The following is a 23,583-nucleotide window of genomic DNA, read 5'->3' as shown; positions in this document are numbered from 1 at the left end:
GAGCTCCCCCATCTCGCTCGCCTCCGCGCCCAGCCGGCTCCCCGGCCTCCCAGTGGTCTGACGCGGTAAGGCGCCGCGGGCCAGGGGGAGCGGGTTGGCCCGCGGGCGGGAGGGGGCTTCCACCTCCCCCCTCCCCGGCGGAGGGGACGCGCCGACGACGTCCGCGCCAGGGAGAGGTTTGACAACCTACCCTACCCTCCTGTCTACGCTGATTGGAAGAAGCAGGATGCCTGGACTCTCAACCCCAGCACACGCGCTACCGAGCCCCCTCTTCACTGTACCCACCCACACTTATTATGCACTGAGCATCTCCTCTATTCCTCTCTCTTTCCTAGTAGACCATGAAGTTCTGGAGGACATAGACTGAATTTTTTCTTCCCAATTCTCAGTACAAAGTGGATGCTAAGAAAATGTTTGTGGAAGTGAAACCTCTGTCTTCTCCAAAGAACTCTCTCCTAACCTCAGAGTGCTGCGCGCGCGCGCACGCACACACGACCCTATATGAGAGTAGATGCAATGAAAAAGAAATTGTACGTTTAAAAAGCATTTCACATATGTTATTTCAATGTTTACCACAAATTGGTGAGAAAGATGCTATGGCCCCATTAAACTGGTCAGGAAACTGAACTTTGCACTAGTGAAGGACTTAGTCCGGGTTTCACAGCTAGAAAATGGTAAGCCCAGGACTAGAATTTGGGTGTCCATATCCCAAGGCACTTCCCCTGTATCCCAATGCCCTCACCCACCCAGAATTAATACCAACAAGTAATAAGCATTGAGTGTTTGGGAGGGAAGAGCACTGGTGAGCCTGTTTGCTCCTGCTATTTGATTCCCCTGCTAACCCTTGGCTCCTGCTCACAGATGGTCCCCAGGGAGCTCTAGCCCTCTCCTACCTCCCTCTGTCCTGACCACATATTATATCTATGCCACCCACTGGGTACCTACTTAAATGTTTTCTTTTGTTTCTCTGTATATATATCTGTTTGCTCCAAAATATTGTTGAGGGCCCAAACCTTCTAGGCCTCTATATTCCCCATAGCACTCAAGTTCTGGGGTCATAGTAGGGCTTCAATAAATTCACTTGATGGGTGGATGGTGCCAGCAACTGGGCACTGGGCCAGGTCTGGGGAGATACAGGAGAAGGGGGACAAGACCTGAAGGAAGATAGCATAGTACCCCCTGTGGGTTGCTTACCACCATAGTTTACCCAGCATTTTCATGCACATTGTGTCTTGGTCATGCTTTGATCCAGTCAACAAAACTTCCCCAAGTGCCTACTAGCTGCTGTGCCACCCCGGGCTGGGTTAGGGGCTGATGAATCACAACCCCATGAGCTAGATATTATTCCCATTTAAAGGAAAAGCAAGCTGAAGCCCAGAGAGGCTGAGCTCTGGTGTGATAGAATCCCAGGGCCTAGGATAGTACCTGACCCATGGAATTAGGGTTTAATTTCCTCTCCCCTCTCCAGGGGTCCTGTGGGTATAATATGAGCTACAAGGCAAGAAGGCCATTCTCAAGCAGGTTGCTTGTTATAAGGAAGGGTCCACCGCATTTATGTGGATCAGTTCTTTGTTACATACATGACAAGCCACATAAGTTGGTTCCCATCCGTTTGGCACAGTGCCCAGCTCCTAGCAGGTCCAGGACGCAGTGTTAGTGGGGGTGATAGCTGTGTTGCAAGGGGTCTCTAAATGTGGTACACAGTAAGTTCAAGTGTATTCGGCACGTCCCGTGGAGCAGCCAAGTAGAGCGCTCCCCTGGGTGGGGCTGTGACTCATTCCCCAGCGTGGGTTCCAGGTTGGGATGCGGAGCTGAGCTCCAGGCAGCCACGCGTTCTGGGCGGAGCCCTGGAGGGAGCGCGGGGTGGGCCGAGGCCGGCGGCCAGTTGACGGAGTGGAGCGGCTCCCTCTGCTGGCGCACTCGGGGAGCCACCGCGTTTCCGTGTGCGTGTGTCACAGGTGTGCGGGCCACGTCGGTGGCAGTGCCGGCCTGGTATAGGTGTGAGAGGGTGCCTGTTTGTGGCGCAGTGTGGGTGTGCCAGCGCCACGCGGGCCTGTTTCTGGAACCACAGGGTGTACACACACAACCTCATCTCGTAATACAATTGACTTCGGGGCTGGGCGCAGGAGGGGGCGGTGCCAGGGCTGCTGCAGCTCCCAGACTACTTCCCGCGACGGCGCGGACCCAGGACGGAAGGATCTGCCCCGCGGTGCTTCTCAGACCTCGTGCAGGTGCGAAGATTCAGATTCGCTAGGGATCCGGTTCCTAGCGAGGGGCTCTATCCCCTCAAGTAACTAGGATCCAAGAAAGAGTTAACTTTGAGCCCCACAGTGACTTCAATCATTGGCTCAGGACACTGTCAGTCAGAGTTCTGGGGGCAGGGTTTGCGGGGACGGCCTTCGGACTGCCCCGCGCCCCTCACTTGCCCCTCGACCCCCACTTATTTCACTCTGGGATGCACCTACAGCCCCACCTTGAGGCAGACAACTTCCTGGGCCTGGAGGAGGCCCTTCCGGGCGGCCTGGCTCCCCCGCTCACTCCAGCGGCCTGGCTGCCTGATAGATGGTGATTATTATATAATAGACCTTCTGGACAGAACCGTGCCAGCGCTCGGAACACTTTGCTCCTGCTCGAAGCCTGCCCAGGGCCTGGCACCAACCGTACAGAGCCTGCTGCCCAGCTCTGCGGGCGCCCGCTGCACCGCCTCCATCCCGGGGCGGGAGACTCCTGGGCCACCTTCCCTGGTAGCTCTGGGGCCAGATCCTGGGATGGGGCGGGCGTCAGGCTGGAAGTCCGGCTGGCACCCAGCAGGTCTCAGGGTCGGCCTTGCAGAGTGTCGTTTTTCTAGCGCCTCTCCAGGATTGTGAGAGCCACTTGGCCCCTCCAACCTGAGCTTGGAACTTAGTTGCCAGTAGAGATGGGGACAGGGGGTGCAGGGGATGGGGTCGGAAAGGGAAAGAAGTTTGGAAAAGGTCCTGGGGCAGGAAAGAGGAGGCTGGGAGAGGGGCCGCCGGGGCAGTGGGGGAAGGACTCTTATCCTGACAGGGCTCCCGCCTTCCCCGACTGGAGGGTTTGGAAAAACTGAGCAGGCAGCCAAGGCTTGGCTGGAAATCCCGCAGCCCACCCTCCCGGGGACAAAGCTGGAGCGCGAGGGAGGGCGGGGGGAGAGCGCGACCCCGGGGAGGGCGGGGCCTCTTGGGACTTGGGGCCCAGGGGCCAGGTCCCTGGGGAGGGGGTTCCTGGCGCTGTCCCCCGCCGCGCCCCCCTCCTCCTCCCTGCCCACCCCCTTCCACTTCCTTCTCCCCGGCTCCTGCGCCGCCGGCTGCGGGCGGACTTAACTCCTTAAGTGCCAGCCGGCGGACGACGCGGCGCCGGCGCCGAGGGGGAGGGGCTCCCGACCGCGCGCCCACCCGCCGTTCCGCGGCTCGCAGCCCCGAGCGCAGCCTCGGGATTCGGGCTGGTCGCAGCCCTGGAGGGCCGCCCGGTCCCGGCCGGGCGACGCGCGGACCCGGGCACCTGCGAGCGGCGTGACCCAGCCCTTCCCCTCGCCCAATCGCAAGTCTGCCCCCCGCTGCCAGGCTTCGGTCTCTCCCTGCACTCCTGGGCCACCCTTCCACACACAGCCCCCCCCCCCATTACTAGTTGTTGCAAAGGGTCGTGAAAGTTAGAAGGCTGCGGGGAACCCGGAAGCGTGGGTCCTGGGGGGCCACGGCCCCCCGACGTCCTGCCCGGGAGGCCGGGCGCCGGTAAACCACGCCCCTTACCCGGGCCTCGGCGCCCAGGTGCGCGAGGGGGCGCGTGGGCTCCCTGTGGAGGCCGGGGCGCCAGCCGCCCGCAGCTCCTGCTGGGACCGGGCCGCCGCGAGCCGAAAGGCTACCTTCTCCACCCTAGCCCCTCCCCTCTGCACACCCCGCACCCACAGATTTGCCTTCCAATCCGCCACGAGTGACTGCCCGAGGGAAGTGCCTGAGGCTAGGCAGGAAAGGGTTAACGGGGCCGCGGGGCTTTAGAGCCAGGTGAGGCGCCGCCCTCCTTGGCCCTCAGGTGTGTGGGTGGGGAATTGGAGGGAGAAGGACCCTAGGGCTACCTTTCGCCCCCTGGTGGCCAGATAGGGCTTAGCAGTTTTGCAAAAGCTGGCTGGGGTGGAGATTGGTAGAAGGACTTGGGAGACAGCACCCTTGGAGGGATAGGCTGATGGAATGAGGGAGCTCCCACAATTCCTGCCATGCCATCTCCACTCAGGACGCTGCCCCAGCCACTTCCAGATCCTTGCCCTAGGGACTCTACTAGTGGGTCCCGGTGCCCAGACACCTGGATGAGGAAAGGGAAAAACAGAAGACATAGGCCCTGTCCTCCCAACCTAATATTAAGTTTTCAACCTAATAGAGGGGTCAGTAGAAGGAAGCTGCCCCTCACCTTTTCTTTCTGTGCCCCAGGCCTTCCCAGAACTCCCATTCCCTCCAGACCTTAGCACCAAACTCACACCTCTGGCCGGCTTCAAAGCTCCTCCTGAGACAGGACAGTAAGCCAGGACAAGTGGCATAGAGAAACTGAGACAGATACTTAAACAGCCAAGCAGTTTACAGCCATCTAGTAAATCACAAAATTCTAGTCTTCCCTAACCAAGGACATTTAAGAGTAAGTAGTTTACACTTCTCCCCAACCAGAGGGTAAATAGCTTAAATCACCCTACTCAGGAAGATAGGTAGCAGAAATCCAATTAGTGCCATTTGTGCCAACCACACCCAAGGACAGATGAAATTAAGGGAATAAACGTCATTTTGTCACATCAGCATAAAATTCATAATATGCTATTGAGATCCTCCTGTCCCTAAACTCCCAGCCTTTAAAACCTTCAAGATGAAGGACCCCAGGACTCGCTGTCCCTCTCAGGAGCATGCCAGTGCCTTCCTTTCCACTCAGGTGTGCATCTTCTACACTGTAAGGGTGCCCATGAGACTTATAACCAGGGAAGCAATGAGCAGCAGCCCCTCCTCCCAGGCCAGCCCCCTGAACCTGTCTCCAAAGTCGGTTTTCTCTAACTTTCCAAGGAACCAAAGCAGCCCCACCTAAGCTTGCTCATGTTGCTTCTTCTCTTCTAAGCCCTTCCTTGTTTCACTGTTCCAATCTTTAATAAACATACCCTCAAAATCAGCTAGACAGGTGTTGTGAAATCTTTCCTACACAGTCAAGAATCCACCCGCTGCAGGCCCTGTTCCTGTTTGTTAGCACCACCAGCTTTCTTCCCCTCCACCCAGGCTGCCCTTGGGTTTCTCCCCATAAAAAGGCCCCTCTTGAGGGATTCTAGGTTCTCACAGACACTTGCTCTTATCCTCAGCGAGGCTGAGATGCATTCGGCCCTGTATCCAGAAGCTCTCCTCAGCTGGTGAAGGCCATGGTCTTGAAGGGATCCTTCTTTCTTTTTTTGTAAACTGCCTTACTTTGCTCCATTCTCCCCGTTTCCCATTATCCTCAGACTTTCTTTTGCTTTGACGATTCTGTCCTTGTTGACTGTGATATCTGAGTCAGCATTTACCGGTTCCTCCAGGAATCCTTTCTAACCAATCCTGCCTACTTATTGATTCAACAACTGTTTAGTGGGCTGGGGCACTGGACCAGACAAAAGGTATATTTTGGCAAATAAGACAGATGTGGTCCTGCCCTCCTAGAGCCTACAGTCTAGTTGGAGACAGACAACAAATGAACAGGCAATTTCAATGTCATGAAGGCTTGGGGAGCCCTTTGGAGAGACATCTAATCTGGGCTTGGGAGTCTGAGAAAGTTTCCTGCAGGAAACATCTGAGCTGAAACTCATTCCAGCCTGAGGTGTGGTCCTCTCTGGGCACAGTACATCTCACTAGAGGTCTAAAGAACAAAATCCCAGGGAGGGATCTTGACCAGATGTCATGAAACATCTCTAAGGATGCATCTTCAAACTGGTGGGCAGTTAGACATGAGTAGAGCAAGTATGGTGGGCCAGGTACAGAAGGTCACCAGGATAGAAAGCCCTGGGTGCCTAGCAAAGGACAATTGTAGGGTGGTCTCGCCCCCAGGGTGGCCTTTCTTCCCCTAGCATATCTCCGGTCATGCTGTTTGGACCCCCTGTCCTTTCCTCCCTAGAGATAACATTTAGGTCTAAGTTGTATTTCAGCTCCACGCCAAACAAAACCAGCCACAGCTGACCTCAGGACCAGCTGCATTGGATAATGACCCCCCCACCCCCACCCAGGCCTGGAGCCTACCAATCAATCAGTGGAGACCACAACCCTGAAGGGACACACCTGGAAAGCTGCTGAATATCACAATGAGATCTTCCCCTGGGATCTCCCCTAAAATCTCCCTTAAAACCATTAAGAGGGAGGACCCAGCATTCTCCCCCTTGGGAGCACGCCTGTGCCTTTCTCTCCCCCCCCCCCCCAGGCACGTTACCATTACCTTCCTGACTCCCAAGCTCCAAGGGCCCTTCCTTTGCCTCTATAACTTGTTTCCTTAGCCCATTTCTTCTAGGAATTACTTCTTCCACCTCTGCGATTAATGAAATAAATGTTCTCTTATAGTTCGGGTCTTGGCTCTGAATTCTTTCCTAGCTAGAACCCAAGTACTAAGGTTGCTGAACCCAGGTCCGGTCTGATCCACCTGCCTAACACTCAGTGCTGTCCCTGCTGCCTACAAAACAACCCTTTTTTCTTTTTCTTTTTAATTCTCACCAGAGGATTTTTTTTTCCATTGCTTTTCAGAGAAAGTGGGAGGAGGGGGAGAGAGAGAGAAAAACATTGATGTGGTAGAGACACATCAATTGGTTGCCTCCCGCACATGCCCCGATGGGGGTGCCGGGTTTCAAACCTGCAACCGAGGTACATGCCCTTGGCTGGAATTGGACCTAGGACCCTTCAGTCCACGGGCTGACGCTCTAAACACTGAGCCAAACCAGCTAGGGCAAAACAACCCATTTCTAATAAACTCTCCAAGTCCGAGAAGAAAGAAGACTGGCCTAAGAGTCAAAAGTGTGTAATCTTGGCCTGTGCACACCCTGTCTCTGGGCCTTAGTGTCTTCAAATGTAAAACAAGAGGGTTGGATGAGTTTATCTTCAGGCTCTTCTTTATCAGGAAGATATTAAATAGACGGATTAAGCAGCAGACTGGATTTGTTGAGAGAAAAACACTCTTTTAGCTCTGTCTGTGTGTGGAGGGAGAGCAGAGTTCATAAGCCCCAGAGGGGCTACCAGAGGCAAGGCCCCAGAGACAGTGGCAAAAGTCACCTGCTCACTGCTCTGGCCACCAGCTGAAAGCAAGAGGCTCTCAGAGGTTGTGCTGAGAAGGGTGAGCGTCAGGGGACAGCACTCACAGAATATATTTAGTTACTGCGTTAATTTTTCTTATATGTAGCACTATAGAACTTCTATCTTAAGAGAGAGAATGTTCACAGGTGAGGAAACTGAGGTCCAGAGTGGTGAAAGGACTTGCGTAAAGTCACGTGGCTGAAGAGTGACAGCTGCAAGAGGTGCCCATGTCTCCTAATCCCCAGTCCAGACTCCATGACACTGCAGCACTTACTTCCAACTTTCCGCTGGACTTTGTCCTGCACCTGGCTCTCTTCCCTGTGAAGCCACAAGATCTGGGAAGGCAGGCCGGCCTCTTTCTCTGGCACAGCGTGTTGAACAGAGGGAGGAATGCTCAGACCCCCCAGTCTCCCAGGCCCCCTGTTCTCTCTCAGCATGTAACCAATCTAAAGAGGCACCCCTGGATTGGGGACAAAATCCTGGGCCAGACATTCCCAGTCCAAGTCAGACATAAAACCTGCTCCGTGACTTCAAGCAAGATGATTAACTTCCCTGGACCTCATTTTCTCCATCTGTCCAGACATTTGTAACTTGAAGTCCCAGATTACTAAATGTTTTTTATTAAGAGATATAACTGAGATAAGGGGGAAAGCTTAATGTTTTGGTCTTTTTGAAGGATCCCACAGCCTCTATCTGCAGGGACTGGGTGCTGCTTAATGGGGCACCTATACCTGGCACCATGAATATATTCTGGGGCCCCACAACCCAAATACCAAATATCAAAAATAATTTCAGCCCTAGCCGGGTTCTCACGGACTGAAGGGTCTCGGGTTTGATTCCGGTCAAGGGGCTGCAGGTTCGATCCCCGGCCCGGGTCGGGGGCGTGTGCAGGAGGCAACCAGCGGATGTGTCTCTCACACACCAGTGCTTCTCTCTCTCTCCCCCTTCTACTCTCTCTGAAAAGCAATGGAGAAAATGTCCTTGGGTGAGGATTAAAATAACAACAACAATAATAATAATTTCAAAAAGAAACCCAACTTTTACTTGTCGCCCTTGAAGGCGATCCGACTTGTCCTCCACGGCACCACCCCTGAAGCTCCCTTCCCTCTTGCGCTGCTACACCTGGCAGCAGGGAGTGATTCTCTGCGAACCCCAACTCTCCTGCCTCTGCCTCTGCCTCTCTCCGCCCGTCCTTGTCACCAGCAGAGCTCCTCCCTCTCTCCCACTGTCACCTCCCTACTCGATGGACTGGCTTAGCCTCTCAGGTCTCAGCATTTTCCTTTCTTCCTTCACTCATTACCCAGCTTCTCCCTAACACAAGAAAGTTGCCTGCCTCCTGCCCCTTTATCTCGCTCCCACATTCGCCCAGCTCCCCGTTGCGGAAGCCCTGGGACTGAGCAGGTCCAGGCGAGGTTTCCAACAACAGGTGAAGGGTAAAACTATCTGGGGGGTGAGAGGAGGTGGGGCAGAGGGAGGCTGAGAACAGCCAGTGATTAATAAGTTTTTATCCTGTAACACATAACACAGGTACCTGCCCTGAAGGATCTCACAAGATGGGGACAATTGAAGAACAATAAAAGATGATAAATAATTAAAAGGTGTGAACTTAATGCAATCAGTGCGGGCCTCAGACAGGCCTGGCGGAGAAAGCAGCAGCTGCCCTCAGCTACAGGGAGCACGGGGCGTGCTGGGCGCAGGAAGAGCGGGAGCAGGAAAACCACAGGTGTTGGTGGGAAAGGGTCTCGAAGGCCAACTACTAGTTCAAATTCCTTCTGATGCTTAACTCCCGCTCAACAGCCCTGGCAGGCAGTTTCAACGCCTGCTTGCCTGGCCGCGTGGCTCAGCGGTTGAGCATCCACCTGGGACCCAGGAGATCGCGGTTCGATTCCCGGTCAGGGCACAGGCCCGGGTTGCGGGCTCCATCCCCAGTAGGGGGCATTCAGGAGGCAGCCGATCAGTGACTCTGTCATTATTGATGTTTCTCTCTCTCTCTCCCTCTCCCTTCCTCTCTCAGAAATCAATAAAGATATACATACATATTTTTAAAAATCTTGAATACCTCCAGTAATGGGGTGCTTACTGCCTCCCGAGGCAGCCCGTGCCATTTAGGAACATCTGTTTTTCCTTCCGTTAAGCTGAATTCTATCTTCTTGTGGTCTCCGCTTATGGTGGACTTGAGAAGGGAGAGAAAGAAGGAAAGCTGCAGAGAGATTTGAACATGCGCAGGCAGGGACCATGGAAAGCAAGGGAGAGATGCGAGGGGCGGAGGAAGCTGAGCGAGCATGCAGGAGTGCAGGCTGTAGAGGGGAATAGGGAGACTGAGGGGGCAGGAAAAAAGATTTGCAGGAGAAACTGATGAAGTGCAACTGAGAAAACTGTTGCCATGGTGATGAGTCCAGAGGAGGGAGTAGAAATAGAAATCGGATTATGAGTTGGGGGAGAGCGGAAGGGGCTGTTTGAGGCCCACAGGCAGTGCCCCCACACCAGCCCTCCACCTACCCGTGAGGGGTGCCTTTCCCAGAGGTTCCCCCAAGGCCAGACCAAGGAGTGCAGTGAGAAAAGCACTGGAGGGGCCCAGGCCCCTGGGCTGAGAGAACAGATCTGTACCCAACCCCCAGCGTGCCTCATTGGCTCTGAGAGCGCCCCGTCCTTCAAGCTAGTCCCTCTCCTTCTGCCTCTTCATCAGAGGCCTAAAATGAAGAGAGAGGAGGGAACTTGCTTTAAGCACCTACTATGTGCCAAACACTGTGTTGGGCACTTCGCGCCTTGTTTCATCTAGTCCTCAGCACCCCTGAGGTACGTTTACCACCTCCGTTTCGAGACGGGACACTGAGATCAAGGTCCCAAGCTGTAAATAGCAGTCAGAGCTGGGGTGTAGCCCTGGCTTATCTGCTCCGAAGCCACTGGCTCTCTTCTGAGCCCTCTGCCTACCTGCACAGCCTGTTTCCGGCTCCCTGGCTTCTCCTGCACCCTTAGAACTGGATGGGCCGGATGGGAGCTGCTGGCGGATGGCCTATTCAAGGCTCTTTCTCCATTCTTAGAGACAGAGAACTGGGGAGATGAGGCAAATATGCCAGACAGTGAGGCTGGGCTAAATAGCTGGCACGGGGGAGCTCAGGGCTGGGGGAGTGGGGAGGAAGGGCTGAGGTGGAGAGGACCCTGGTGGGTGGGGAAGCTCAGAGGTCTGGACATTTCTGGCAGAGCCGAAGGAAAACTTCCAGCAAGGCCTTGCGGGGAGCCGGGAACTGTCCACACGCACTGAGCTGTGTGTGGAGTAACTGGGGCTGTATTTGACTGCAGATCACTGCAAGTAGAAGTGGCTGGACGGGAAGGGGCGCCCCTGCTCCTCCCCTCGGGCTTCTGCACAAATAGCAGTTTTGTAAAGGACACTACATCTAATGTGCATATCAATCGGGGCCTGAGAGGTGGGAGAAGGCAGAGTTCAAGACTGTGTATGGCCTTGAGTAGCTGTGCCAAGGCCACCCTCCTCACCTGGAGTGTGAGGTGGGATGCCAGAGGGTCTGACCCCGACCCACATAACTTGCTCTTCCTCCTGGTGGTGACCTTAAAACATCCCCCTGTTTTCTCTGGGGACTGGCTTGAACCACACCCTGACCTGGAAGTCCTGTGGGGGGAGAGGGGTTCAGAAATGGCTGGACCCCAAGGCTAAAAGTCACAGCTCTGTTGTGTCCCTTGCCCACTGGACTCAAGAGAACCCGGATCCCTGCCCCGCACTCCTGTAGAAGTTGGATAGAGGTGGATAGAGGTCCTTCTGCAACAGGTCAGTCAGCCAGGACAGACAGAATGGGGAAACCAAGGCAGATAGTTAAACAGCAGTGTGCAGCCATCTAGAAAATCAAGATGCCAAGCGCTTGCAGCCATCCAGTAAATCCTGTCTTCCCTAAACCGGGACACTTCAGAGTAAACGGTTTGCAGTTCTCCTCCCCAGCCAGAGGGTAGTTTAAATCACCCCACTCAGGGAGACAGCAGAAATTCAATTGGTGCCATTTGCCAACCACACCCAAGGACAGATGAAGGTAAGAGAATGAACCTCATTTTGGTGTAACAGCATAAAGCTGATGAATATTTTATTGAGATCCTCCCCTGAGACCTCCCTAAATGCCCAGCCTTTAAAACCCCTCAAAAGGAAGGTCTAGAGCTGGCTCTCCTTCCCAGGAGCTGGCCCACACAGGCCTAAACTCTAAGGGACTCCACGAGGCTTGCAACCAGGGCAGCAGTGGGCAGCAGCAGTTTGTCCTCAGGAAAAAAAAACCTGAGTCTGTCCCCAAAGTCCCCTTTTCTCTGACTTCTTAGTGAGCCAAAGCAGCCCAGCCTAGGCTCATTTCCCCAGCCCTTTCTCGTTTCACTGTCCCCAGCTTTAATAAGCATCCTCTAAAATTCCCCTGGACTCATGCTGTGAAATTCTTCCTGCACGAAGTCAGGAACCCACACACTACTGGCTGGCCCTGGGCAGACCCTCCAAGGACCAGGTCCCCTCTCCTTGTCAGGCCTGAGGTAAGGCTGATCCAGATGAGCTCACTTCTGTTGTTTCAGTTCATATCTCCTCCTCAGCAACCCACCAGCATCCCAGCAAACCCTTCCTACCTGTCCTTTCCTGTGCCCATCCTTAGTTCCTACAGAACTCAGGAGGGGACATTGCCCCCCCAGAAAGCATCTAAGGAACTGCGGGGGAAGCGGGGAGAGTAAAAATTTCTCTACCTTCCTTCACACCTGCTCTCCCCAGGTCAGGTCCCAGCCCTTCATTGAATCCCAGACCCCATTCCACCCAGACCTTCAGTCCTACATTATTACCTCCCTGCCCAGCCCAGTCCCTCTCATTCCTATCCTTTGCCTCTTAGATTGAAGCAATCTCATGACTGCTACTGGCCAAACCCCAGAAGCACATTCCAAATCTCTTCCCTTCCCTGAGGACCAGTCTGCTGCGGAACAGAACGTACTGCTAGAAGTATTCTTTCAGTACCTGGGGTACCACTCCCTGCTGGCTCTTCTCTATTTTCTCTTGGGAAGCTTCTCAGTCTCCTTTGCAGGCTCCTCTTTCCCTTTGCCCGACTGTTGGTGTCCCAGACTCTGTCCTTGGCCTTGTCTTCTCACTTAGCATGCACTCCTCTCCAAGGCTGCAAGCTGTCACACCTGTGCTGACAACCTTCTGAGCTCCAGACCACACGTCCACCTTGGCGTTCTTCAGGCACTCAATTCAGCAAGTTCAAAACTGAAAGATTTCCACCTTCCCCCCACAAATCTGCTCCTCCCATCCCCACTGCATGCCTCAGCTAGCGACAGTGCCAGCAATCACCCGGCTGCCCAAGCCCAGGACCTGGGAGGCATCCTTAACTCCACTCTCCACCTCCTCCACAGCCCTCCCGCAAAACCATCAACCCCAAAATCTCCTCTTTTATCATCTTTTGTCTAGAATCTTATCTCAACATGTCGAGAGACATCTAAAATGTCTCTAAGCACCCGGCCGGGTGTGGCTCAGCAGTTGAGCGTCGACCTGGGATCCAGGCGATCAGGGTTCGATTCCCGGTCAGGGCACATGCCCAGGTTGCGGGCTAGGCGGCTGATCAATGACTCTGTCATCATTGATGTTTCTATCTCTCTCTCCCTCTCCTCTCTCTGAAATCAATAAAGACATTTAAAAAATAAATAAATAAATAAATAAATAAATAAATAAATAAAATGTCTCAGCTATTCGTCCAACACATTGCAAAAAAACTCATCTTTGTAAGATACAAATTTGATCATGACACTCTCCAGTTTAAAACCCTTTAAGAGCTTCCTTTTAGCCTTGGGATAAAAATTGGAATCCTTGCCCTGCCCACATGGCTCAGCGATTGAGCATCGACCTATGATCCAGGAGATCACAGTTTGATTGCCACTCAGGGCACATGCCCACGTTGCCGACTTGATTCCCAGTAGGGGGCGAGCAGGAGGCAGCCAATCAATGACTCTCATCACTGATGTTTCTCTCTCTCCCTCTCCCTTCCTCTCTCTGAAATCAATGAAGACTTTTTTTTTTTTTTAATTGGAATCCTTAAAGGGACTTACAAAGCTCTTCATCTGGTCCCAACTTTTCCAGTGACTTCCACAAATGCTACTCTAAACGTCCAATGTGTCCATTGTCTAACCATGAGCCAGTACAGCTCTCTCAGCCTAGAACAATCTCCACCTCTTCCTCGCCTTCACCCTGCTAACTCCTACTCAACCGTCAGGTCTTCTCCTATTCACCACTTCCTTCAGGATGCCCTTTGGGACTACCCAAGCCCACGCAAGTTGCCCCGTCAATGAGGTGCCTCTTTGACAAGTCATTTAACTTCTCTGACCTAGTTTCCTGGTTGATAAAATGAAGATAATAACTGTACCCACCTCACAGAGTTTGTTATGAGGGTTAACCAAGAAAATACATAGAGGACTTAGCACAGTGCCTGACATGTGGTTAGCACTCAATAAATAATGGCTGTTATTAAACTCTGATGAGTGTAGTCATGGACTCTGCAACAGCTCCCACTAGACCATAATTTCACGGAGAGAATTTCATTCACCCTGAATGTCCAGCACTTAGCACAGTGATTGGTGGAAAGGCATTTAATAAATATTTATTGAATAAATTAATTCATGCTAATTCCAGACATCATTATTTCTTGTATGGATTAGCTCTCCTTCAAGCCTAAGAAGAGGCTTAATTATCCCACAATCAAGCCTCCACCTAACGGTAATCTTTCTACAAACAAACTGAATGACTCCACCTCCCTACTTCACCCAGCTGGAGGCTCCTCGTGTCCGTGAAAAACTGGTGGCGGGTCCACAGGGCACCTGCTCCTTCCCTTCCACACCCCACCCCTCCAGTGCAACCCCTCCTTCCCAAGGCTCTGCCCTGAGCCCCATGCTACCTCTACAAGCTTCCAGCCTCCATCCCCTTAGCCTCACATATCTTTCCTCTCTGCTCACCTGGCAAAAAACCTACTCCCCTTTCAACACCCGGTGCCAGATGGCACGACCTGGGGGTCCCAATGGCAACGCTGGCCTCGAGGATGTGTGTTGGCTCACGAAGTGCATTTTCATAATGTATATCAGTTTAAATTTGAAAATAAGAACAATTTACCTAAAAATTCAGATTTCTGGCTTCTCTTGAAAAAGCGAGAAGGCATGGCCACCCTAGGTGCCCCTCTACAAGGCCACTCTTGCCGAGCTGCATGTGGTGGCCCCCGACAGAGCTCGTGCTGCTTCCCTCCCCAGCGGGCCCCACTTTCACGCACCTTGTTGAACTATTTTTGTTACCTGCCTGGCCCCTCGAGGCACTGGGGGCTGCAGGCTCTGTCTGGCCTCACACATTTTGATCCATCCAGCTGCAGTGACGACCCTGGCTTTCTCTTCTCAGCAGCCACCTAGACGGCCACCACTCTGTGTCCTGGCCCATCCACACTCCCAGCTCTTCCACTTCTTTTGCAGCTTTACTCCCCCCTCAGTGCTTCCCCTGCGCCCATCACTCCCTTTCATAACTAGCCTAGGCCTTATTTTCTTTTTTTAAATATATCTTTATTGATTTCAGAGAGAGGAAAGGAGAGGGAGAGAGAGAGAGAAACATCAATGATGAGAGAGTCATTGATCGAGCCCACAACCCGGGCATGTGCCCTGACCGGGAACCGAACCCCGATCGCCTGGATCCTAGGTCGACGCTCAACCGCTGAGCCATGCCCGGCCGGGCAGGCCTTATTTTCTTTGCATCCCTTCACTCTTGCCAATACCCTCAGCTCTCCAAACCTTGAAAACCCTAGCTCTGAGTCAGTACAACCTGACAGTTTTATAATTTCTACATCCAAACTGTTGAGTAATTTGAAAAAACTTCCAAAATATCAAGGTCAGTGTGATGGTTAATTGTATTTGTCAACTAACTGGGCCACTGTGCCAAGATATTTGGTCAAACATTATTCTGGGTGTATCTGGAAGGTGTGTTTTGGATGAGGTTAACATTTAAATCAGTGGACTTCAAGTAAAGTAGATTACCCCATAATATGGGTGGGTCTCATTCAATCAGTTGAAGGCCCTAATGGAACAAAGACTGGCCTTCCCCTCTCCCCACCAAGAAAGAAGGAATCTGCCAGCAGCCTGCCTTTGGACTTAAACTGCAACTCTTTTCCTGTGTCTCCAGCCTGCTGGCCTCCCCCATCAGATTTTGGATTTGCCAAGAGTCCACAATTGCATGAGCCAATTCCTTAAAATAAATCTCTCTATAAATACATATCCTGTTGGTCTTATTTCTCTGGAGAACCCTGACTAATACAGTCAGTGCCCCGAAGACCAATGATCCTCAGGCTCTGGGCAGCCTCTGCCCTCCTCTCCCAGCAGTGACTTCAAACTCTCCTCTCATCTTTTTTCAGGTCCCAAACCTTTCTCCAGGAGTTTTCTACTTCCCAGGACAGTAGAGGCCTTCAGGAGGGAGCTCCATTAACTTACTCCTTCTGTCCCCTGGCCTTTCTCATCCACCCCCTGAAAAAAGGGTAACATTTCTCTGCATCGTTGACCCCCTTTTCTCTCTGCTAGAAAGTGTTGTTCCCAGGCCAAAGGCTAACGCCTCCATCTCCCATCTGAACTCCATTTTATTCCTGCTCCACAAGCCTCTCCATCAATTATATGCCCCCTCTCTTGCACCTTTGACTTTGAAAGCAAAATGGATGAGCCTTTTCTGTACCCCCAAGTCCCCTCCAGTTATCTCCTTGACTTCCTAGCGAAGCTTCTCCAAAGGGCAACCTGCACAGTTCTAACTCTGCGTCCTCACGGGCATCGGTGGACTCAGCCTGCCCTGCCTTCCTCACAGGCAGGAAGCTGCTCCTGAGGAGATGCATAACCCTCAGGATGCTAAGCGCCGTGGGCATTTTTTAGTCATTACCTTCAAATCATTTGTCATTTCCTTTTCCAAACTCTCCTCTACTCCCTTCTGGTTTCCTCCTAATTTTCACTCCGCCTTTATCAGCTCCTCTCCCTCCACCTGTCCTTTAAATACTGTGTTTCTCAGTGTCCTGTCCTGGGCGTCTCCTTCTCTGCCGCTCTCTTCAAGGACTCTTCCACATTCATGATTTTAACCATTGCTCACCTTCCTTCTCTTTATCCCACACCTCTCCTTTGCTCCAGACTCACATATTGAATTATGAAAATGTCCAGGGGATATAACAATTCACCCCCAAACTTAGTGATTTATAAAAACAGACATTTATTCTAAGAATCAGAAATCTGGGAGAGACTTAGCTGGGTGTTTCTGGCTCAGGGTGTCTCATGAAGTTGCAGCAAAGCTGTCCACCTGGGCCATGGTCAGCTGCAGGCTTGGCTGGGCCTGGAAGATGTGCTTCCAAACTTGTTTCAGTCACATGGCTGTTGGCTGGAGGTCTCAGGTCCTCACTGGATGCTGGCAAGAGACCTCAATCCCTTGCCATGTAGACCTCCCCATAGAGGTGCTCCCATGTCCTCCAGAGTGAGGAATCCAAGGAAGAGCAAGAAGGAAGATGCAATGCCCATTATGACCTCACCTCAGAAGTGACATGCCATTATTTCTGCTGTATGCTATTGGCCACACAGACCAACCCTCACACAATGTGCCAATCCATTACCTGCTGCCGGTCCATTCTCTACAGTTTTCATAATGATCTTTACACAATTAAACTCCTTAAAAGCTTTCTGTTCTCTTCAGGGTAAAAACCAAGCTCTGTAGCATAGCCTGCAAAGCCACTGTTGACCCTGCCGGTGGCTAGAGCTCTCACCATGCCAACCTTTGAATACTTCTTTCTAACCAAGATGTTCATAGTTCCAGAAGGTGTCAAAATAAATCACATTTTTAAGCCTTATGCTGCTGCTCCCTCTGTGGGGTGTTTTAAGAGAGAGAGAGAGAGAGAGAGAGAGAATTGGTTTGTTGTTCCCCCCGTTTATGCATCATTGGCTGATTCTTGTATATGCCCTGACTGGGGATCAACCTCGCAACCTTGGCATCTCGGGACAACGTTGTAACCACCTGAGCCACCCCGCCAGGGCTGCTCCCTCCTTTGGACTATCTCCTTCCATATTTCAACCAGGCTACCTCTGGCTCATTCCTTAAGACTCGGCACCTTCAGAGAGGAATTGTCTTGTGGTCTCTGTGCCCTCCACCAGCACGTTTACTGAGTGAAATGTTTACTGTGCGCCTGGTATCCCTGTGGCGTGCTTGCTATACGAGGGACAGCTGGTCCAACCGCAGTCTCTCTCCCCTCAGACCGGTGCCTTCCCTGCCCACCCGTCTCCCTTTGCATCGATGACACAGCTGGAGAAGAAATCCTAAATGCTACGCCATCTCATTCTCTACTCACCCTATAACCTTGGAAAGTCATTAATTGCCTCTGAGTCTCTCTCTGCACTAAGGGTTAACAAAGAGGAAAGGATAAGATTAATTACTTAAGTTAATATTTATTGAACCAGATACTGTGCTAGACACTCTTAAATAAATTAGTTTGAGTGGCAGACACAATATCCCAGTGAGACAGATTTTGTACCCTTTCTACAAAAGAGGAAACTGAAGCTCAGAGTAGTAAACCAGGTAATTTGGCCGAAGTTACAAAGCCAGAAGCAGATTCGGGGTAACATTAGAAAGAAAATGGAGCATCTAGGTCTTTTCCAACTGAATGACTGAGGTTTTTCATTCTCACAGCCTTTTCTAGCATCAGATGTCAAGGACAGAGGCTCTGCCACTTCCCCTGAGACCAACGTCTGGTGAGCACTGCATCTTACTCCTAGGTCCAGTCCCCACGGTTTCTCCCAGACCATCCTACAAATTAGGACAATGACCTCCTGCATTCCTTCTGCACCTTTATTTTACAGCATTTTTACACCTGTCATATGTTGCTAAATGAATGGGAAGAAATGAGTCTTCCCATTTTAGGTGAGAAAAATTGAGGTTCAAAGTGACTTACTTACCTAAAGTCTTATGGTATCACTCACTCATCAGCAAGAGGACAGTAGTTCCTGTAGAGGCTGACATGTCCAAGGAGCCAAACGAACACATTTTTCTAGCTCACTGGGAAGCAGAAGAGTGGCATTATGGAAAGAAAACCAGCAATGTATCCGACAGACCTGGTTCTCATCTGAGATCTTCTGGTTGCAAAACTACCATAGTTCAAGGGGGGGAAAAAGGTACTGTAGTTCAGAAAGAGTAGGTCTGTTTTAGGATCTAATCTTCTAGTCCAGGCAGCATAGGAAGATTAGTAGCTCCTTGAGGGCAGAGACTTATCTTTCCTTTCCATCCCTGGTGCCTAGCACAGTTCCAGGGACACATCTGATACTTAATAAATATTTGTTAACTTGAATATGGGAATTAGAAGAAAGGAGGCAGGGGAGAGAACTTGAGAGAGTTTAGCATTGAGAACGGAGAGGGCAGACAGCCTAGCGAGAGTGGGTTCAAGGGGGAGACACCAGGCACTTGTGACTCTAGCTCCCTCACTCCCAGCCACGAGGAACTCCTCCAGGGGAACAGGGTGCTGTGGCTTTAAGTGACTTCAGCGTAGTCAATGGATCTGCTCTGCTAAAAGAGTTATCCTCTTGCTCCTGCGCTTGGCCTCCCCCTCCTCTCAGCTCCCCAAACCCTTCTCAGCCGCTGTGATGGGATAATTAGATGCGAGAGCTCAGCACAGATGATGCTCCAGTTGCTTAGCAACTAATGGTTTCCATGGAGACCGCAAAGCACAGCCTCCAGAGCAACCAGTGAGCAGCTTGGCAGGGCAGGGAGAAGGCGCAACTCTCGGCTCCTCCAGAAACCTGGGGAGGGCCCCGGGTGGGGAGGGGAGTTGGAAGGAGAAGGGAGGGTTTAAAGCCACAGGGCCCTCTTATCACTTTAAAATCTGGTCCAAGCCCTGTCCTCCCCTGCCCCAGTCTGTCCCACTCATAATTTCAGATGGGGATGGGGCTTAGGAGTGGACCCAACACAACCTGCCCTGCAATGAACCCAACCTCTTCTCCTTTCTGCTTCCTGGTTTGTGACTAAAATGGAAAGAGACACCTCCCGAGCCCGAGAGTAACCCTCCTCCAAGTTTAGCGACACCCTCCCAATTTGAAGAGCACCAGGAAGGTCCCCTTACCCCTGGAGTTCCACCTTTTAGCCTGTTTCCTCCGTCCAGAATTCTACTGTGCACAAAAGGTCCTCTTTCCGTTTGTACAGTGATGGTAGAATCTGATCTAAAAGAGGGCAAAAGCCAAGTGCAAGAAAAACAGAATTCAGTTATTTACCCAAAGGCAGCCGCAGCCTGTCCTGGGAGACTGGGAAACACTTGCCCTGATCTCCATCAGAGAGGACCCCGGGGTGTACGTGGACTGCAATCGGAACATCTGGCAACTCGAAGGGGGGCGGCTCAGACCCGCATCAGTCAGGTTACCTGAAGCTCATTAGAAATGCAGAATTTCAGGCTTCACCTCAGACCCACTGAATCAGAAACTGCACAGTAACAACTCCCTGGTGATTCATATGCACATTAAATTTGGAGGAGCACTGGTCTAAGACCCTCCAGCCCTGTGCTTGGGCCCATGAGTTCTGTCCTTACTGTCACCCTTGCTCGCACCCCAGGCTTTGTGCCCACCCTTCCCACCACAGGTGTCATCATGGACAACCTCACCAGTCCCTCGCTTTCCTGCCAGGACCCTGGCCCTTCCCTGGGACTGGGGAAGATAGAGACATACAGAAAGCCCTGGCCGGGTGGCTCAGTTGGTTGAAGCGCTGTCCCGTACACCACAATGCTGTGAGCTCGAGTCCCGTCAGGGCACATACGCAGGTTGCAGGTTCGCTCCTCGGTCAGGGCACGGACAGGAGGCAATCAGTTGATGATGTTTCTCTTTCTCTCCTTTGCTCTTCTCCTCTCTCTAAAATTAATAAAAACATATCCTCAGGTGAGGATTAAAAAAAAAAAGACAGCCCTGGCTGGTTTGGCTCAGTGGTTAGAGCATTGGCTCTAAAGGACTGAAGGGTCCTGGGTTTGATTCCAGCCAAGGGCACGTCCCTCAGTTGCAGGCTCCATCCCGGCCCCAGTCGGGTGCATGTGGCAGCACCCAATCGATGTCTCTCTCACATGGATGTCTCTCTCTCCCCCTTCTACTCTCTCTGAAAAGCAATGGAATGTCCTCAGGTGAGGATTAATAAAAAGACACACATCAGCAACACTCTGGGGGCTCTCAGACTTCTGTAGACCTCTCCTGGCAGAGTCCACTTTCCACAAGTGACTGCACCTCTGAGTCTGTTTCCACGTCTACAAAAGGGGCCGACGCCCCTGCCAGGACGCGGGAGGATGGTGTGCAGAGCATGCCCTCCCCTACTTCCTCTGCCTCCCCTCCCTCCGCCCGCCCCCCCCACCTCCACTTCTGTCTAACTCAGCACAGGGGTAGAGAAGTTGTCTTTTGCATTTTCTCTTACCAGGTCCCTTTGTCTTGTTTATGCTCAAACAGTTCAACAAAGGTTGCTGACCAAGGCTGACTGTGTCCACCCCCAACCCGCCAGACTGGGTGAGTGCCCATCTCTGGTCTCTCCAGATGTCTTCCCTGGAACCCTTTGCTCCACTCTCCAGAGGAACCTGAGCCCCTCTACACTCCCTGGCACAGCATGCCCCCACCTCTCCTCCAGCAGCAGAACCTGGGCCTCAGTGCACACCAAGAATTAGAACCCTTGACTCTGCCGTCTTACCAGTTTCCATTTCCCTCCCATTTGTGGCGAGCCAAGGCCTTTCAGGAGCCCCTCAATTACTCTCCCCTTGCTGCCCACCAGAGCAACCTCAGAACTTGCTGCCTTCCTGGGAAGGCCTCCCACCAGCCGGGGGAGCTATCCTCTACATGCTGGGCTCCAGGTGCATGTGCAGGCGAAAACACTGGTGCCCTTGCATGTGTGGGTCCCAGAAGAAGGGGCAATTTCCACCCCCCACCTTAGTTACCATGCCCCTCTGCAGCTGACTAAGCCACCAAAATCCAGCCAAGATTCCTACTCCAGGCCTGAGGGCCAGCTCCCCATCCTGAAAAACCTGTCTGGGTCCCCCCACCCTGAGGCTGTAGAGCCCATGGCACAGGTTGGACAAGATTCCTCTCCAGCCCCTCCCACCCTCAAGACAAAACCAGCCACCCCAGGGGCAGGGCCTCACTTGCCTCAGGAAGCCACGGCCGGCCAGCATCCATTCCAGCTCCTAGCCCAGCTATGGCACCCCTGCTACCCATCCAGATCTTGCCCTTGACCCTGATTCTGCTGACTGTTCTGGCCCCAGCAGCTGCAGGTCTTTGCCGTTTCTGGGGAGGGTGTGGGGCCTGTGCCCTCCTGCTCCTTCCAGGGCTCTGGAAGAGGAGCTCATCTGGCCAGTTGGAGGTGGGGGGCTGGCAATAGCAGTGACCAGTCATCGGCCCCTGAGCTAAGAGCACACTCCTGCTCCTCTTTCCAGCCCAGCAGGCAGGGCCGTGTGGGGAAGGGCCCAAGGCTGTGGGCAGGGGCGGGGGTGGGCACCCAGGATCTGGAGGCAGAGTATCCAGCTTCTGCAGCCCAAGCCTGCCACCTGGTGGTCAGACTAGCAAAGGTCTGTGTTCTGCTGATGGCCTGCAGAGTGGGAGGACACTGCAGCCTTAGAAGAGGCCTCTGGGAGTGGGGCCAGAGCTGATGGTGGTGGGGCCACTTAACTTCCTCCTGGCCCCCTAGCAGTATTCAACATCTCAAGCCTCTCTGGTCTGCTGTCCCCGGTGCTAACGGAGAGCCTGCTAGTTGCCTTGCCCCCCTGTCACCTCACAGGGGGTAATGCCACACTGATGGTCCGGAGAGCCAATGACAGCAAAGGTCTGCTACCCTGTCCCAAGGCATTCCCCTAGTCCTTTCCCAGGACATCCCCAGCATCCCTTCTCCCACGCATGCCTTCCCATAGGCCCCATTACTGGGCCCAAATTACTTGGAGCCTCCAGAAACCTGACCCTGCCTCTCACCCCCAATTTCCTGCTCAGTGGTGAAATCTAGCTTTGTGGTGCCTCCATGCCGCGGGCGAAGGGAGCTGGTGAGTGTGGTGGATAGTGGGGCCGGCTTCACGGTCACCCGGCTCAGTGCATACCAGGTGACAAGCCTCGCGCCAGGAACCAAATACTAGTAGGTACTAGATCCAGGCCTGGAGCACCTGTGGGAAGGGTACAGGAGATGATGCTGGGTCCTGACATTTGGTGTAGTGGTGGGATGTGGTCAGCATGGGGGAGAGAGTGAGGGCGCAGTAAAGGGTTCGAGAATGAGCCTCTCCTGGAGGAGGGAGCAGAGGAGACACAGTTGTGAGGGGGAGGCCTGGCTGGGTTCCCTCTGTGCCCAAGTCCCAGATACTCACCGAGGGTTCTCTCTTCTTTCCCTCTCAATGCCCCCCCCCAAGCATTTCCTACCTGGTGAAGAAAGGGATGTCCACCGAGTCCAGTAGAGAGATCCCAATGTCCACACTTCCTCGTAAGTAGCACCACTGGCTCTCACGCCTCCAGGCCCAGACCCTTCCCTGGCCCTCCCTGGCATGCCCTGCCCTCCCCGCGCTCCCTGTGCCCCTTTGCTTCCTCTGTCCGGCCGAAGCCCTTGGCATTTTAACCACCTGCTGACTGGTCTTCCTGCACCGCTAACCGAAGGTTCTCTGTGGGTAGGGACTGTGTCCGGCTAATTTCTGTAATCTCAGCGGGTGACAGAGGAGGTGCTTTGTAAGTGTTTACTTGACAGATGTCTGGATGCCTTGGCTGATCCGTTGGATGGTTGGATAAGTAACTAGATGGAAGGAAAACTGGTCAGCTGGCTGGACAAGGGGCTGCGCCGAGTGCCTCAGGCAGGACAGGGCCGCTGCCCACCAAGACCTCCCTGCTTTCTCGTCTGACAGGAAGGAAGGCGGACTCCATTGGGCTGGGAATGGCCCGGACAGGGGGCATGGTGGTCATCACAGTGCTGCTCTCTGTCGCCATGTTCCTGCTGGTCGTGGGCCTCATCGTGGCCCTGGCCCTGCGCGCCCGGAAGTGAAAGTGAGGAGGAGTCCGCAGGGGCCCTGCCTTCTCCTGCCGCCCCTCGAGGACCGCCTGTTCCCTGGCCTCTTGCCCCTGGCTCCGGGGTGCCTTTCCCTCCCGCCTCTCCTCCCTCTGCTCCTCTCCTCACCCCCTCAGGCCTCCCCTCTTCCCAACTCTCCCTATCGTTTCCCTCACCCTATTCACATCACAATCGATTTTCCTCCCATTTCACCTCTTTAATGACCCCCAACAACAATCCACCCCCGCCCAGGGACTAAGTTCCTACAATAAAGTCGGATGCCTGCCG

The 23,583-nt window shown here is 53.1% G+C and overlaps 1 protein-coding gene and 1 long non-coding RNA gene across 4 annotated transcripts; one reads left to right on the top strand and one right to left on the bottom strand.

The window, feature by feature from the left end:
- Positions 1-16,487: 16,487 nt before the first annotated feature.
- On the bottom strand, positions 16,488-21,762 carry LOC308564439. The gene is made up of 4 exons (XR_013999953.1): positions 21,432-21,762; positions 19,986-20,165; positions 19,391-19,487; positions 16,488-18,333 (listed from the first exon to the last, which is right to left on the bottom strand). It is a non-coding gene; the product is annotated as an uncharacterized lncRNA (long non-coding RNA).
- On the top strand, positions 21,432-23,583 carry UPK2 (uroplakin 2; the record flags this gene model as incomplete). 3 transcript variants are annotated; one of them, XM_081152677.1, is made up of 5 exons in its annotated part: positions 21,432-21,556; positions 21,973-22,104; positions 22,266-22,404; positions 22,673-22,743; positions 23,156-23,583. In XM_081152677.1, the coding sequence occupies 5 exons, from the start codon at positions 21,481-21,483 to the stop codon at positions 23,290-23,292; spliced, it is 555 nt and encodes a 184-aa protein (XP_081008803.1). In that variant the 3' UTR covers positions 23,293-23,583. The 3 variants fall into 3 exon arrangements, with proteins under 3 accessions (XP_081008803.1, XP_081008802.1, XP_081008804.1); XM_081152676.1 differs by having other exon boundaries at positions 21,481-21,556; positions 21,970-22,104; XM_081152678.1 differs by lacking the exon at positions 21,973-22,104 and having other exon boundaries at positions 21,481-21,556; positions 23,156-23,581.

The sequence above is a fragment of the Miniopterus schreibersii genome, assembly GCF_964146895.1.
Source record: "Miniopterus schreibersii genome assembly, chromosome: 12".
Lineage (NCBI taxonomy): Eukaryota > Metazoa > Chordata > Mammalia > Chiroptera > Miniopteridae > Miniopterus > Miniopterus schreibersii.
The sequence above is the reverse complement of the archived record's forward strand: the minus strand, read 5'-3'. Positions and strand labels throughout refer to the sequence as shown.